This window comes from Crocodylus porosus, unplaced genomic scaffold (assembly GCF_001723895.1).
Source record: "Crocodylus porosus isolate Cpor-Errol unplaced genomic scaffold, CroPor_comp1, whole genome shotgun sequence".
Classification (NCBI taxonomy): domain Eukaryota; kingdom Metazoa; phylum Chordata; order Crocodylia; family Crocodylidae; genus Crocodylus; species Crocodylus porosus.
Window position 1 is genome coordinate 100,059,124 of NW_017728886.1, and position 15,817 is coordinate 100,074,940.

Sequence of the window (15,817 nt, forward strand, 5' to 3'; positions counted from 1 at the left end):
CAAAGCAGTGAGTCTTTCACCAAGAGAGACAGGAAGCCAACGGTTGGGAGCAAACAGGCAGGCCAGAGCAATAAGCCTGCTAATCAGGGAAAAAGAGAAAGCTCCTGAACTTGGCCCTGAATACTGGAGGTGACCAGAACAGGGAAGAGGAGGAGATACAGAAACCTAACCGGGGCCAGAGGCTCAGACTTGCCCTAATTGAAGATGGAAGGAGCTGCTGAGTATGTCCTAGAAAGTTTGAATTGGTTATGTCTTGACTGGAGATTTGAGATGGTTGGGAATCCACAGGCAGGGTGTCTAAGAGATACTCCACCCTGGTGGATGTAAGCTAAATGGTTTAGGGGCTGTAGCTGAAAAAGAGAGAGAGTCCTGCAAGGGTCTAGGACCTGGTGGACTGCACAGGCATAAGTCAAGACAGGGCCAGGGGCCAAGGAGGGTCTGAAGCCCAGAAAAAACCCTGCAAGGGCTGGGGACCCAGTAAGTTGCATGGACAGAAGCTTAGACAGGTCAAGGGGCCCAGTGAATGGAAAGAGACCTACCAGTGTCTGGTACTTGGTGGGCTCTGTGAGAAGAAGCTGAGACAGGGCTAGGGGTCCAGTGAATGAATAGAAGGTATTGGAGCCCAGAAAAGAACATTGCAAGTTCAAGGACATGGTGAGCTATGTGGGCAGAGGCTGAAACAAGGCTAGGGACCCAGCAAATAGGGAGAAAACTGCTAGAACCAGGGCTCTGTTGGATAGAGTGGACTGAAGCTGAGTGGACAAATGGGAGTCCCGCAGGCTGGTGCACAGATGGGACTGGGAGTCATGGGGAAGTTTTGTTGAGGAAGATCTGTAAAGTATGGAGGAGGCTGGAAGGCACAGTTACTTCCCCTACAGCAAATAGGGCTTGTGAAGTCAAGATGAGGGCCAGTTGGGCCATGATTGGTCCTAGTGGGGCATAAGTGGTGCCTTCAAGGCATAGTGTGTGGGTTTGGGACTCATGACACTGAGACAGAGCTGGCAGGCTTGGGGCAAGGAGAGTGAGACAGGGCCAGGGGCCCCAGAGCTGAGAGAAAGGACAAAGGAGTAACACCTTGCTCAGGCAGGATTGGGGCCAGGACATGGCTGCCCAGGGATGACCAAGGCAGAGTAAACCACCCAAGGCTTACTTGGGTCTCTGAGGGCAGCCTCCCATATGTCTTATTTAGACATTACGACATGGCAGGTGAACCCAGGAGGGTGTTCTGAAAGATTAGTTGGGCAGGACAGGGTTGTAGTGCCCACTAGAGGGTGCCATGGCCATCCTAGGGAGGTGGATCCTAGCATATCACTATTTTAGATAACATGGAGCCAGATGCTGTTCCACCTATTGGGCATCGAATATGTGCCTAAGTAGGATTCTATTCCATTTGGCACAAGTCCTTGAAAATCCATGAATGTATCGTCTGACCCTTAAGGGTGGGTCACAAAAATTGGTAACTGGGAGGAAGATCCATCCAATTTATGTATTAACTGTTTTTCATGGATATGAACAGAGTGTAATGGGATTGTGACTTAAGTCCGCTGCTGGCCAAATAAATGGAGTAGAATCTGGACCTTGGTTCTGCCAGCATGTTTTCAGCTTGTGTGTACAGGGCAGCAACTTTGAACTGAGCTGTTGAAACCTACTCTGATTGAAGAGATTAGCTCCATCCAAAAAAGTTGAACCTACTGGTTGAACCATATCAGCTGAGAGTTCCCAATGTCTGAGCTGGAAAACAAATTAAGATTGCTGTGCTGTGGTCTCACTTGGGCACCTGATATTATGCCTCTTTGCTGTATTAGTATTGTCTTTATTTACTGAATTCATTCCTTCCCCCACCCCCATTTTGAATAGACAGTTTTCCCAGTTTCTCCCAGACCACACTGCAAAATGCCTGTAAGTCGCATACAGAAACTGCATGGTGCATTGATATACTTAAATGCATGGCCATAAAACATTCTGTGAGGCTTTTCCTCTCTTCCGTCTCTACTTGTGCCTTGCTATATGCTTCAGTAATGTCGTGTCAAACATTCACTTTCAAGCAGGACCAGACTTTCAAGATAACAGATAGTGATTTTGCAAATGCTTATTTACTTAATATTGAACCACTTACACAATGTTTAACAGATGAAAAAATAGTATTGTAACCTTTTGGCTTAAAACTCTTTGGCGTTGTCCTGTTGCTCAGGGTTTTTTTAAAACACTTGAGACTTCTTTTCATAGATTTCATAGAGTTCATAGAGCATATGTAGATGAAACAGGGGCCCTACTTTGAAACAGTGGGTTTTTAAAAACAACGCTTCAGTTTAGGGCAATGTAAACCCCTGTGTTGTGTACTTACCTGCCTCTTTGGTAGTGGGGAGGGGAGGGTAAGCTGCTGGCTGGCAGAGCGGTGCCTGGACTGCAGGGGGAGACTGGTGCTTCCCTCTGCAGCAGTGGCGGCTGCTCCCCAGGCAGAACCCACCCACAGGCGCCCAGTTTGGGCAGTCCTGGGGGCACTGCAGCCACGGAGGGAAACACTGGATCCCTGTGCAGCTCGTGCAGGCAGGCAGACTCCAGGAGAGGCAAAAAAAAGATCAGGTTTGCCACTTCTTTTTTTTTCCTTTGGCAAAGCCTGCCTTCCCAGGCTGCTGCCAGGCTGCCTGCATGGGCTGCCTTCACAGTCCCTGAGCCGCATGGAGCCTGATGCTTCACTCTGTGGTTGTAGGGCAGCAAACTAAGACTCCTCAGAGGTGTTTTAGTTTGCTGCACCCCAAAGTCATTTAAGGCACATTATGCCACCGAATGTGCTACAGCGGCCGGAATTAATGTGCAATACACTGCTGATATGTGCAAACACCAACACCATTAAAGCAGTACCAAAGCATTTAACCCACTTTAAAGTGTTGTACACACGTGCCCCTCATTTTGTCTACACATGCCCATAGATTTTTAGGGTCAGAAGGGACCTTAGTAAATCAAGTCTGACCTCCTGCCCTGGGCTGGAAAGAGAGCTGGGGTCAGATGACCCCAGCCAGGTGCTTGTCCAGTCTCCTCTTAAAGACCTCCAAGGTAGGGGGGAGCACCACCTGCCTTGGAAGCCCATTCCAGATTCTGGTGATCCTTACCATGAAGAAGTTCTTCCTGATGTCTAATCTAAATCTGCTGTCTGTCAATTTGTGGCCATTGTTTCTATTAAGGGGTGCCCTGGTAAACAGAGCATCTCCTGTTCCTTACTGTCCCCCCCCGATGAATTTGTAGATGGCCACTAGATCCCCTCTCAGCCTTCTCTTGTGGAGGCTGAAGAGATCCAGGTCCCTTATTATTATGAGAATTGTCCTTGGAAAAAGCATTTCTTTGGTACCTAATAATAAGAATGTGTATTGCTATTTTTATGATTATTTCTTATACTGCTTTAAAAATCTCTCTATTATCAGTGGTCTAATCTGTTTGAATGTTGTGGTACAAAACACACATCAACCAAAAATACTTTGTGGATTGGTTAGCTTCATTTTGTGAGTTCCAAGGCATTGAATCTCTGTACAACTATCAAAATGATAGATCCACTTCAGATAACAAAAATAGGTCATTTTCCATAAAGGTTAAAATGAATAACTCTACGAATATAGTCATCCACTAATGACTGTAAAGGCAAAAGAAATTTCAACTTTTTCATGCATCTTACTACATTAGATAGCTTTGTCCCACATCTGTGAAGAGCTTTGTAAAGCTGTCCCTATATGATATAAAATATTCATTGTACATTTAATCGTATTTCTAAAGAACTAGGGACCAAATCCTGTGTTCCTCATATGAATAGAACTACTGATGTTCATTGGCAATGTGTAGGGGGTGCACATGCACACCCTGAGATTGGCTGTGCACCCCTTGGAAGTGCCAGCAGTGAAACTGGAAGTGCCGGCAGAAGTGCACTTCCAGTTTTCCTGCTAGTTCAGCAATTGGCTGCTAGGGGAACCCTCCCACCCCCAGTCGACAATCGGCCGCTGGGGGACCTCCTCCCCCCCATCGGCAATCTGTGCTCCCCCAAACTCGGGAGGCGCCCATGCTGATGTTAATAGACCAGATTTGGTAAATAAAGACCACTAAGAGCAAGTAATTCAGGATTAGATCTTTTCACATAGCAGCTTATATAACAGTATGGTATAATGTATATTAATTGTAATAATTATCAGTCTTTAATGGTTTCCCTGTCTCTGAGCACCACGCCAACATTTTGTAACTTTACAAAGTCCTTAGGAGGTAGGTCTTTCAGTCCCTATTTTACAGGCAATCAATAAATTAGATGGAATGTCCAAGGCTATGGAAAAAAAATAACACCAGAATCGTAAGTAGAAGTAAATAAAACATGTATGCATGTGGAGTAGTAGATAAACTTCCAGTGATAGTTTGGATGAAAAGCACTGAAAACATAATCTGTTATCTTACAATCAAAAAGCAAATTCTGTTTGCAAATATGCTGATGTTAATCCAAAATCATTCTTTTGGCTTGAACTGACTTACCCTGCATTCACATTTGGGCAGCTGAGAGCAAGCTTGGCTTAACTGGCAAGAATGCATGTTTTTTACATCCTACTGAGAATATATTGCATGTTGAAATATGCAGAGTAGTGAAAAACTTCTTCACTGGTAAGTATTTAGATACTGACAAGCTAACTAATACTGCATATGGTATTACTATAATATATATTGTGGTGGCACACAAAAGACCTGTACAGGTTGGAACATGGTCACTCTCTAAACTCTGTTAATGTTAATGTGTAGAGATAATATTCTGAATATATTTATCTGTGTTTGCAGGTGAGCACTGTTTACCCTGGAGACCAGAGCAGTCTTGACATTCATGGTGAACATTTCATTTTTGTAACATAATGTATTGGTTTGAATGAGACTCTTGTTTTCATAACCAAAGGGCCTTGTCATCACTGAGAAATAATCTGGTTGTCTCAGTTCTGTTCCTAGTAATTGAGTGGCCACATCCCAAAAGATACTGACATTGTGAGGACAAATGTTGTCAGTCCCAGCTTGGAGGATGAAGAGCAAAAGAACCACATGATTATTTGTTCACTCTGAAACTCCAGTTTCTCTTACTCAAGGCTGAAGCACATAGCTATGGCAGCATGAGACAAGCCCACAGCTCCCCTGTCTTAGTTTGGGTGTTGTGTTGAAATGAGCTGTAAACAAGTATGAAGTATGCAGTTCCCCTGTGGGTACTACTTTGCTCAGGCAGGATATCTCCATAGTAAATTCTAAGACAAGCCTAAAATAATGCCCAGGAAAGGAAAGATGGATCTGATTTGATTTCTAATTCAGCCAGCTCAGAAATGTGGTCCCATGGTTCACACAGCTGACTTTGAAAGTATTGAATGGGTACGGTTACCAACCCTCCCAGATGGGCCAGGAGTCTCCCAGAATAGGCGTTGATCTCCTGGTGACTGTTGAAAACAATCCAGGAGACTGATACTGTGAACAGTACAATTAATGACTAGAGGTGTACCAATACATCAGGAAAGTTGACAGTATTAGCCACATCATTCAAAAAACACTGATTGCTGATACTGTCATTGATAAATGCCATGTGCAGCTGCAGCGCAGAACACAGGAGCCAGGAGCACAGCCCGGCAGCATGGAGAGCAGCCAGTTTCGGCTGGTAAATCTGTTATGAGGGAAGGGGCATGAAGTGGGGCAGATCGAGGTGCCAGCAGTGAGGTAGGGAATGGGGCTGGGGCAGGGACAGGCACTGCCCAGCTGGGCGAGGCACAGATGAAGGCACTACACACACCCTGGGAGGGCATGAGGGGCATGTTGAAAGGTTGAAAGGGGACCTTGTGGCCGCGTACATATTCATAAGTGGGGAGCAACACAAAGTAGGAAATGATCTGTTTACTAGGGCACCCCCTGGAATAACAAGGAATAATGGCCATAAGCTATTGGAGAGTAGGTTTAGACTGGACATTAGAAAAAAGTTCTTCACAGTCAGGGTTGCCAGGATCTGGAATGGGCTTCCAAGGGAGGTGGTGCTCACCCCATCCTTGGGGGTGTTCAAGAGGAGGCTGGTCAGGCACCTGGCTGGGATTACATGATCTCAGGTTTGGTGACCCTTTTCTTGCCTGCCAGGGGCAGGGGGATCAGACTAGATAGCCCACTGAGGTCCCTTCCGGCTTTAGAATCTATGAATCTACATGCCCCAGAACTATACACAGGGCAAGGGCAGGCTGTTGCTGCAGGCTGGAGCCAGGTGTGGCACCAGGCTCTTCCAAACCGGAGAGTTGGGCTGGGGCTGTGCTTGGGATGGGTGGCGACAGCAAATTTTGGTGTGGCTCCAGACCCCCCCTGGCCCCCCTCCCAGCGCTGCTGCCTCCCACCCCAAGCATAGCCTGGCTCAGTCCCCACCAGGAAGAGCTCAGTGCCACCCCAGCTCCAGCCCACATTAGCAGCCCATGAACAGATCCAGGGGCACATGGACCCCATGCCCTCCCGGGGAGCGCATAGTAGTGGGAGCCGCCCCCTTTCCCCTTCACATGAGCTGCTCATGTCTCCATCCCACACCCTGCCCACCCTGGCTGAGCAGCTGCTGCTCCTGCCCCTGCCCCAGCCCCACTCCCCCACTTACAATGGGGGCCTTGATCTGCCTCCCTCCCATAACCTTTCCCTTCCCCCCTCACTCCTTCCCCCAGAACAGACTTACCAGCTGGATGCTGCTCTCCAAGCTGCCTGGCTGCATATCAGCAATCAGATCGATATCAGCCAATATGGCTCATTAAAACTTAGCCATTGGTATCGACCCAAAAAATCTCCATTGGTGCACTCCTATTAATGACATTACATCATGTTGGAGAAAAAAATCTCCCAGGATAGCTTCAGTCAGAGTTGGCAACCCTAGGAATGGGCCCAACTGCCTGACTCAAGTCAATTCCTGTCTGTTGTTAGAACTCCACTCTCCTGCATTGGGATACAGTATCACAGGCAGAAGCAACCCCTGCTTAGAACAGGAAATATTGCAGGCTTCCTCAGAGGGGAAGGAGAAGGAGCAGCCCCACAACACTCCTTTTTCTTGAAAAGGAGAGAGAATATGAGCCTTTCTGGAGAAAGAAAGGAAATGCTGTCCCTTCCTTTGCTTGTTAGGAGGATGAAATGCAACCTGCTGAAGAGAAGGTAATTTCTGAGGCATAGAAAGAGAAGAATTAGGGGAGAGAACTAGAAAGAAGACAAAAGATCAGTGAAAGAAAAAGTGGGGAGAGATGTGAGACTGACAAGAACGAATGGAACATGTCTTATGGTCCTTGAGAAAAATCCTTACGGAGGCAACATAAAGCATGAAAACTGTAATGAGTACTGAAGCCAGGGACTTCCTTTTCTTCTCTTGTCAAAAAGGATATTGGGGACAATAGAGGAACCAGAGTTATTGAACCTGTGGAATTCAGGGATGCACAGGAAACTCTTTGCCAGCCTCCTGCCCCTTGTTCTTAAGCCCTTTCCCAGGGTATTCCTGGCCCCTGGGAGCCAAAGCTATGGAGGAGGCTTCTACTTGGAAGTCTACTATTGAAATGTCCACGGGTCTGTAAACCCCACCCCTTCTGTCATTACTTCCAAATCTAAGGAGAGCCCCACATCCTTTCCCTTAGTTCTGGGAATTTTTTTCTTGCCACGCCTCTCCTCCTCCTTTAAAAAGAGAGGATACAACCCAAGTATCATGCAGAACAGAAGTGAGCCAAATTCCTCATTCAAACCTGAAGCTTCTAATAAAGGTTTTTAGACAGTCCCTCAGACACATTCATGTTTGATATAGAAAAGTTTGCACTAAATTTGTTAATTACTTCTGTGTAGGGCACTGGCCCTATCACTGATTTCAGTGCTTCTCTGGAAATTGATTCTTGTGTCCCCTTTGCCAACTGTAGTAACAGCGGTGCTTTGGAACACTTGGTGTTGCCATCTATCACATTTTTAACTTGAGTCTTACAGATATTTGTTATTTAACATAAAGCTCCAGCTCCTGCAATCTGATAATTACACGAGAAACTGAGCTTTCACTATTTAAAAAAAAAATCTAGCCCTTGTATTTCCAGAGGAATGTTTGAACTTGAGTAACTCAGAGAACAAGAGCATAACACCTAGTGTTTTTAAAAATAATTTTAAAAAATTCAACGAAACTAGGAACAACTAGATTGAACAACTACATGGTTTGGGATTGGCAATAGTGAACACCTCAGTGAAGCACCTACCTAGAATAATGGCCGTTTAAGAGCTGCAACAGGAGGAGCATGACAGTTGTGCTGTTAACTCTCACTTCATTTTCCTGTCCAGAGCTTCCTGGACAGATTTCTTAGCTCCTTGTTTCTCTTAGGTCTGCTGATGTAAACCATCTTTGGCTACTCACCAGGTACCCTCACCTTGATTGCAAAAGGACCTGCAGTGTTTGCCCCAGAGGACTCTAATTAGCCCCTTCACTCCATTGTCCCCCCCCCCCCCCCCCGGAATTACAAGAGTGGATGTTAATGTACTGAATAATTAAGCAAAATGGTCCCTCCCGTGAGTTACTATGAGCTGTTATAAGGACCCTTTAGTTTCTTGGTGTATTCTTTCATTCAAGGAGGAGTTTAAGAGTGATGAGCCAGCCTCCTACAATTTAGACAAAACTTTGTGTATATTAAGAGCTATCATTCCTTTTTCTCTAATTATGATAGCCTGTGGCCAAGCAATAAGAGCCAGTTCCAAAGCAGATGTAGGTGCCTACAGTATCTACAGCCTCCTGACTTGACCCCAGAGTGGGGTCCAGACCTTTTTTGAATTGCTGAAATTTCTCTGTTCACTGTATGGGGAGAGTTATACACCTTAGAAAGGCAAGCCAAAAACTGAGTACACTGAGCCAGGAGCTGCCTAGAATCAGCCAACAGGAAACACTGAACACAAGGATGTGTCTAAACTTCCGTCCATCTCAGAAGCTTCAGTGCTTGAGTCAGGGTTACCAGGGAGATACTCCTGTCCATTTGTGACCAGGAACCTAAAACGCGTTCCTGAACATAGATGCCCACCAATATTTTTTCAAAAGATCAGGCAGCACTGCTGGTAATGTCTGTCTTGTATACAATGACTTAGTAGTTAGAAAACTCATCTAAGTAGTGGGACAGCTGGTTCAGTTTCCTGCTCATCCTAAAGATAGTTCATACAAATACATCTCAGCACCCAGATGAGTGCCCTAGACACTAGACTGAGCTATCTGGATTGGGGAGCATACATGTTGCATGGACCAGGATTCTCATCTCCCAAATTCCCTAAGCACTGGACCATGGAGCTGGCCTCCTTCTTGCCTGCTTTCTCTCTGGTTCCATTGATTTTGCATGCTTTACTGTATAATGTCACAACTCAAACAGGAAAGAGTAGAGGGGTCCCTGCCTGTAGCCTAGTGTCAAGGGCTCTCTCCTGAAAGGTGGGAGATGTGTTTTGAAGCTCTGCAGGATGAAAACATCATAGGAAACCAAGTTGTCTACCTCCTGAGCTTTCTAACCATTAGGCTATTACATAACAAGCAAGTGTGTATCACTACTGTAATTAAAATGAAAGTAGCTCTGTTGCTGTTTCTGTTGCTAAGTTCAGTGCATCAGGTCTGCTCTGAGCACATCTATTGGATCAGGTTCCTAAAGGGACATAAGCACCACTCCACCTTTGTTTCTGCAAGAGTGTTCCTAGGCTTTGTCCTGGTATTGCACTGATGAACTTCACCGCCAACTCCCACAACTTTGCTTCACATTGGGCAGCCTCTGTCCTTGCCCCTGTTCAGTCATTTATTCCAGCATAACGTGCCTGTAATGTACTACCAAATTAAAGCAGTGTTATTTTACTTGAACTTTGCAAAGAAGCAAGACATTGGGGAATTATATCTGAAAGATCCAGTTACTTGGGAGTTCATTTCACCTGCAAGTACCAGTTATGTAGAATAAGGTGCCATTTTTGCCTAGAAGTGTAGCAGAGGAATGCCCACGTGACACTGGACGTGGGGAACAAATGCAAAAGGAAGAAAATTCAAAGTTATTTGGCTGCAGTTCTGCACCAGGCCAACTCACCAGGTAGAATAATTTTGCTAAAAACATGAATATGGCTCCAGAACATTGTCTGCTTTGGTTGACAGCTGAAATGCCTTATTGCAGAGCAACAAACAATAGTTTTGTTGACCTCCACAGCCATCAGTATCCTTGTTTATTGCTTGCTGATTAGCAATTAGTGATAGAGCCTGCAGATAACAATTCTGTCTGATCCTGCTCCTTCTACATTTTATTTGTTTGCACTATTTTTGCTAGGTTTTAAAGGAGAGAGAAACTCCTGGGGACTGAATGGCCCTACCGGCTTAAAGGGTGAAAAAGGAGACCAAGGCTCCCCTGGTCCACCAGGTACAGTGAATCAGCTCCTAAAGCTCCTTTGGGAGGTGGTTATGTTAAACCATTTAAATATCCAATGCACTTTAAATGCCACTTATTTCCTGTATTGGGATAGTTGTCTAACTTGCCCAGTCTTCATTAAGGTCTGATTCAGCAAGCTACTTACATATGTGCCTAGCCTTAAGTCCTGGTATATTTCACACCTGCTTAAAGTTGGACATGTAATTACCATATTTACCCAAACCCAAGATGACTTGGAATTTAGGATGACCCTGTAATTATTCAATTAATGAAAAATCATATATTTATTTTAATTTTGCGTGCAAAGCAAAGCAGCAGCTGGCGGGCTGGCAGCCTGTTCCATGCCCCTTGTCTCCCCGCTTGTCACCTGTCCCTCTCCCAGCACTTTCCCTCTCCTGCCACTTGTCCCCCTCTGGTATCTGCCTGCCTGCTGCTTAGCTTTTCAGCTGTTCTGACTCTGTTTTCACTGGGAACACAGAGCCACCTGACCAGGCCAGGCAGTAGCTCCAGCCTCCAGTCTGGGTTGGGATGTAGGTTGGGACCAGAGCCAGAGCTGCAGCAGCTCTCCCTGCCACTCCACTTACCCCTTCTCCATGCTCCCTCTGCTCCAAGTGCCCCCTCCCTATGTACCCCTCACTCTCCATTTCCCTTCCCCTGTGCCCTTTTCCCAAATATCCTACCCACACTCTTCCCACTGTCCTTTCACCTATGCTCCCCCATCATGCACCCCTTTTTCCATGCCCTCCACACTTTGTGTCTCTTCCCCATACTCCCCCAGCACTACATGCCCTTTTGCCTATGCTCCCCCCTGTACTGTGCCCCCCTTTGCTGCACCACTTGTTCACCCTGTGCTCCCCTCACTCTATGATCCCCCACCCTTTTCCCCCGTGATCCCACCCTGCACCACATGCCCCCTTCCTGTGCCCAGCCCCCCCACATCATGTGCCCTCTTCCCGTGTGGTCCCCTTGCTCCCTGCCCCCCTACCTGATGCATGAGGCTCCCTGCCCCTGTTCAGAGCTGTAGCAGCTGCTTCTCTGGCCCATATTCAAATCTAAGATGAGGGTTTTTCCCCTTATGATGAAGTTGGGGGGGGGCAGCTTATCCTAGATTCAAATAAATACAGTAGTTTCCTTGTTGGGCTAAGGAAAAAATCAACTGGCTTTTTGACATCATAAGAATCATTCTCTGTGTAGAATGATCACCCTGGGAATTTGCAGTCTTTATGAATATATACAATATGTAAATCATTGTTTAGAAATATTTACCTTGTTGCAGCCTTTCAGAGAATTTAAGACACCAACTCCCTGCTAACAGATGGTGTCTCACTGTTAACCTCTTTCAGCCAGGAGGAATGAAATCTAGTTCTATGCATTTTGTAATAAATAAATATAGCATTCTGAATTCAGTGCTGCCACTTCTTTACTTTTTCTTTTTTTCTGATGCAACTAAAAACATGTAACCTGGAAATATAACAGGAGCCAACCAATCATTGAGGATTTAAGAGCAGATCCCAATAGTGTAGCGAAGAGAGAGTGACTGGGGCATAAAAAAATAGATGCTGCTGCACTGTGGGTCTAGCTGTTGCAGCTGCCACCAGCAGCCAAGCAACCAGTGCTGGCCCATGCACCAGATCCTGTTTCCAGACGTACTGTAATGACACAAGCTGGCACCTAGGGCAGCAGCCACTCAAGGCAGCTTCTGATTGACACAACACCATGAAGTTGCAACTACAGTTGTGCAGCTGCAACAACAGCTGTTTCTTTCCACACTTTCAAGTAGATGCAGGGGGTTACTGCCTCAGTTGCCCCACTGAAGTTATGCCATTGCCTGTTCCATCTAGCAGGCTCCTAAGTGGACTTAACTGCTTTAGGGAAATTCATTTGAACCCCTCTCAAGTTCCCAAAAAACCACTGTAGCCCTACAACAGGTGTGCTCAGGGAGGGCATTGCACTCAAGAAGCAAGAAATTATTCCTGCATCTACCTTTGTAACATGCTCTAAAATAAATTCACAAAAATGCAACAAAGAAGGAGAAAGGAACCCACCTCCAAGATGTGCAATTTCTTCAGAACTCGGTATAGGATGGAACAGGATTTGCTTGGGCAGTTAAGTCTACTTTAGGTGCCTGAAAGGTAGAATGGGACTTGGGCCTTAGTTTTTGCAGCAGGAGATGATGTACATAGTGAATATGGATGCATTTAAGTTCATTACATTCTGTGAAAAAGGCAGATGTTGTGTTTCACTGTTTTGTGGAAGTTTGAATCCCCACATCTTAGGAAAAGATCAGAAAACTGGCAATGCTACATGCATAGATGTTAGAAATACTGAAATATAAAAAGAGTAGTGTAACATTAATAAAATACTAGCCAATTGCCTGTCATGAATGATGGGGTGTTTATGAGAGCATTTACATAACCCCCTCCCCCACTCACCCTTTGGGGCCGGCCATGTAAACGGTCCCTCTGCTGCTGCTGCCACCTCCTCCAGCATCTGGCGCCATGGCTCTCTTCCCCCCCCGCCCACCTCCACCTCGTCCCCTGGAGCAGTGCAGTTTCCCGCCACCTCCCTGCCCCCCACCCGCCTGCCTCCGCTTCCGCCTCCTCCCATGGAGCAGTGCAATTTCCCACTATCTCCCTGCCCCCACCCACCTACCTCTGCTTCTGCCTCCTCCCACGGAGCAGCAGGGCTTCCCCCAACCTGAGGAGGTGGCTTCCTCCCCAACACCTACATCCCTGCCTGAGGAGGCGGAGCCTGTGCAGCCAATCGCCTCCAGCCCTCTTGGTGGCACATGCGCAGCTACCCAAAAGCGTTGTGGACGGACAGACAGACATACTAAGCCCTTTATTATATTAGAATGCTCAGGCATTGTATTTATAATCTTTGTCTCCATTTCAGTTCTTTCTGATCTTTACTCCAAAGCTCTAGTTTTATGACTTGAGAGAGCTCTTGGGTTGTTATCTTCCAGAGGATGTCTGTTCACAATAAACCTTCTTTTCTTGTTCCTATTAATTTTTATGCTGATCAAAATGAGAATCAAAAAGTGTTGTGGGAGAAGCCACCCAGACATCAATAAACTTAAAAAAAAACCCTGCTGGAGTTGGGTTTTCAAATAAAAAATTAGAGGGGAGGGATTGTTTTATGCTGATTTATCTCCCATGTGCACACTGCTGCTTACATCCAAACATGTAATTTAATTCAGTATCTTGCAAGTGTAATGAGTGACAACCTTGGGCCTATCCTGGATGATTTTAGATGCTGCCTAAAGAGATGAACTGGAACTGTAATAAAAGAAATAACACCATCATGCTCAAATTATTGTTCTCCTCTACTGTGAAGGCAGATTTAATCCTTGTTCCTATAAAAGCAAAGGTCCATTTAATTGGTCTGCCCACAGAATTTGATTAACGCAGTTGGGTTTAGAACTTTGCTGAGGGAAAATGCTAAACAGCTGGTGCCTGTTCTAGTGTTACCCTAATAAAACATCACCATTTGTCAGCAGCAAAAAACTGTTGTATTTTTGCTTTTGACCATCAATCCAGCTATTGAAGTGTCTTCTCTGTCACAATGCATTTGTCTTCTGTACAGCATACACCCTTTCTTCCAAAATCAGCCCCTGAAATTGGGGTAGGTGTAGCAAGTAAGGAAGCTGATTTTCTGCCTGGAATAGAAGCTCCCTGCTTTGATTCCTTCTCCATAGTGTAACAGCTGTGGCATTACTATTCAGACAGCTGAGGGAGTAGGTTGATTTTAATGGCTCGGTGTTCTTTACTGCATAGGTGTTAACAATCATCTCTCCTTTTTAATTGTTTTGCTGTTCTACTAATGAAGCTTACCTTTCTTATGATGATAGCATGTCTGTAGGGGATAAATCCAGTATCTATATAACATGGTTCTGGATGTGCCAGGAAAATATCCCAGTGAATATATCACTCCCTGAGATTCTGGATGTGCCAGGAAAAAAATCTGCCTTGGGCTGAATCGAAAGGTCACTGAAGTCAGACTTTGGAAGTCACTACTTTGGTGTGGTCCTAGCAGAAAACATTAGGCCTTCCTTGCTAGACAAAATGGTTCCAGCTTCTCTTAAATAAATAGTTATTAGGCCTTTGCTCAAGAGACAGCTAGATAACCAGTTCTGCTGCCTTCCTTTAAAGATAGTGTCACATGCCGTATTAGGATCTGAGCAAACACATTCATGCAGTTTCATTGAACTGAATATTGTAAACTGTTAAGCCTTCTTTAGCTGGTTTCTTAATATACCTCAGGGTTTCTACATATATGCTGGACACAAGTGCATCTTACTATTATTAATGTCATTTAAAAGTTCTTCACCAACTGGGCACAAGAGAGTGGTTTGGTTGTTTGGTGCCCTCTGTGCTGTCTCCATAGTTTCCACTTACTCACCACCACCAGAGCATGGGCAATCCCACTGGCACAATCAGTTATACTGGTACAAGGAAATAACTATGTTGGCTTTTGCTACAGTAAAATGCAGAGGAAAAATGTTTGTTACATGAAAAAGGTCAACGTGATTATAGAAAATTGTATTCCTTTAAACTCCTAAAAGAACAGTGCTTATAATGATGTTCTTTTAGTGCTCCTAAAATGGAAATTATAGGTAATACTCATACTAAAATCATGTACTTAATTTTTCAGGTCCTTCTATACCTTCATCACATTTCAGCCACTTTGTTAACAGCATAAAGGTAATTATTCCCACTTGCATTTGACTTCTGCTCAGTTTTTTAACCCTAAATGTTATCATTTTTTAAACATAAGATGAATTATTAATAGGAAAATAGATTTTCATAGTTTTCATAGATTTTTAGGGTTGGAAGGGACCTCAGCAGATTATCGAGTCCACACCCCTGCCCTGGGCAGGAAAGAGTGCTGGGGTCAAATGACCCCAACTAGGTGCTTGTCTAATCTTCTCTTAAATACTTCCAAGGTAGGGGAGAACACTAGCTCCCTTGGAAGCCCATCCCAGATTTTGGCAACCCTCACCATAAAGTAATTTTTCCTAATGTTTAATCTAAATCTGCTCTCTGTCAGTTTATGGCCTTTGTTCCTAGTAACCCCAAGGGGCACCCTGGTAAACAGAGTATCCCCTGTTCCTTGCTCCACCCCCTCCCCCCTGATGAATTTGTAGAAGACCACAAGATGTCTTCTCAGCCTTCTTTTGTGGAGGCTGAACATCCACAATTTTGGAATATCTAAAATACAGATTTATACCAGTAATTACAAAATGATATGTTATATAATTATTCAGATTACTTTGTAGTAAAAAGTTATTTTCATTATTGTACAATTTTCCAAATAGAAGCATAAATTGTATATCAGGAGTATACAAGAATGATCATTCAGTAGGGTTTAGAAATTAGATGTTTTCTTTTCACTGACTTTCTTAATTTGAGCTGTTCTTTGTT

General features: G+C 44.9%; 1 protein-coding gene across 1 annotated transcript in view; it reads left to right on the forward strand.

Annotated features, from left to right (window-relative positions):
• The window catches only part of COL15A1 (collagen type XV alpha 1 chain), a 175,735-nt gene that overhangs the window by 137,715 nt on the left and 22,203 nt on the right, over window positions 1-15,817 (forward strand). The window contains exons 25-28 of the mRNA XM_019536236.1: window positions 1,858-1,899; window positions 4,801-4,846; window positions 10,296-10,385; window positions 15,048-15,097. Coding sequence (XP_019391781.1) covers window positions 1,858-1,899; window positions 4,801-4,846; window positions 10,296-10,385; window positions 15,048-15,097 — 228 coding nt within the window. The remainder of the gene's footprint in view (window positions 1-1,857; window positions 1,900-4,800; window positions 4,847-10,295; window positions 10,386-15,047; window positions 15,098-15,817) is intronic.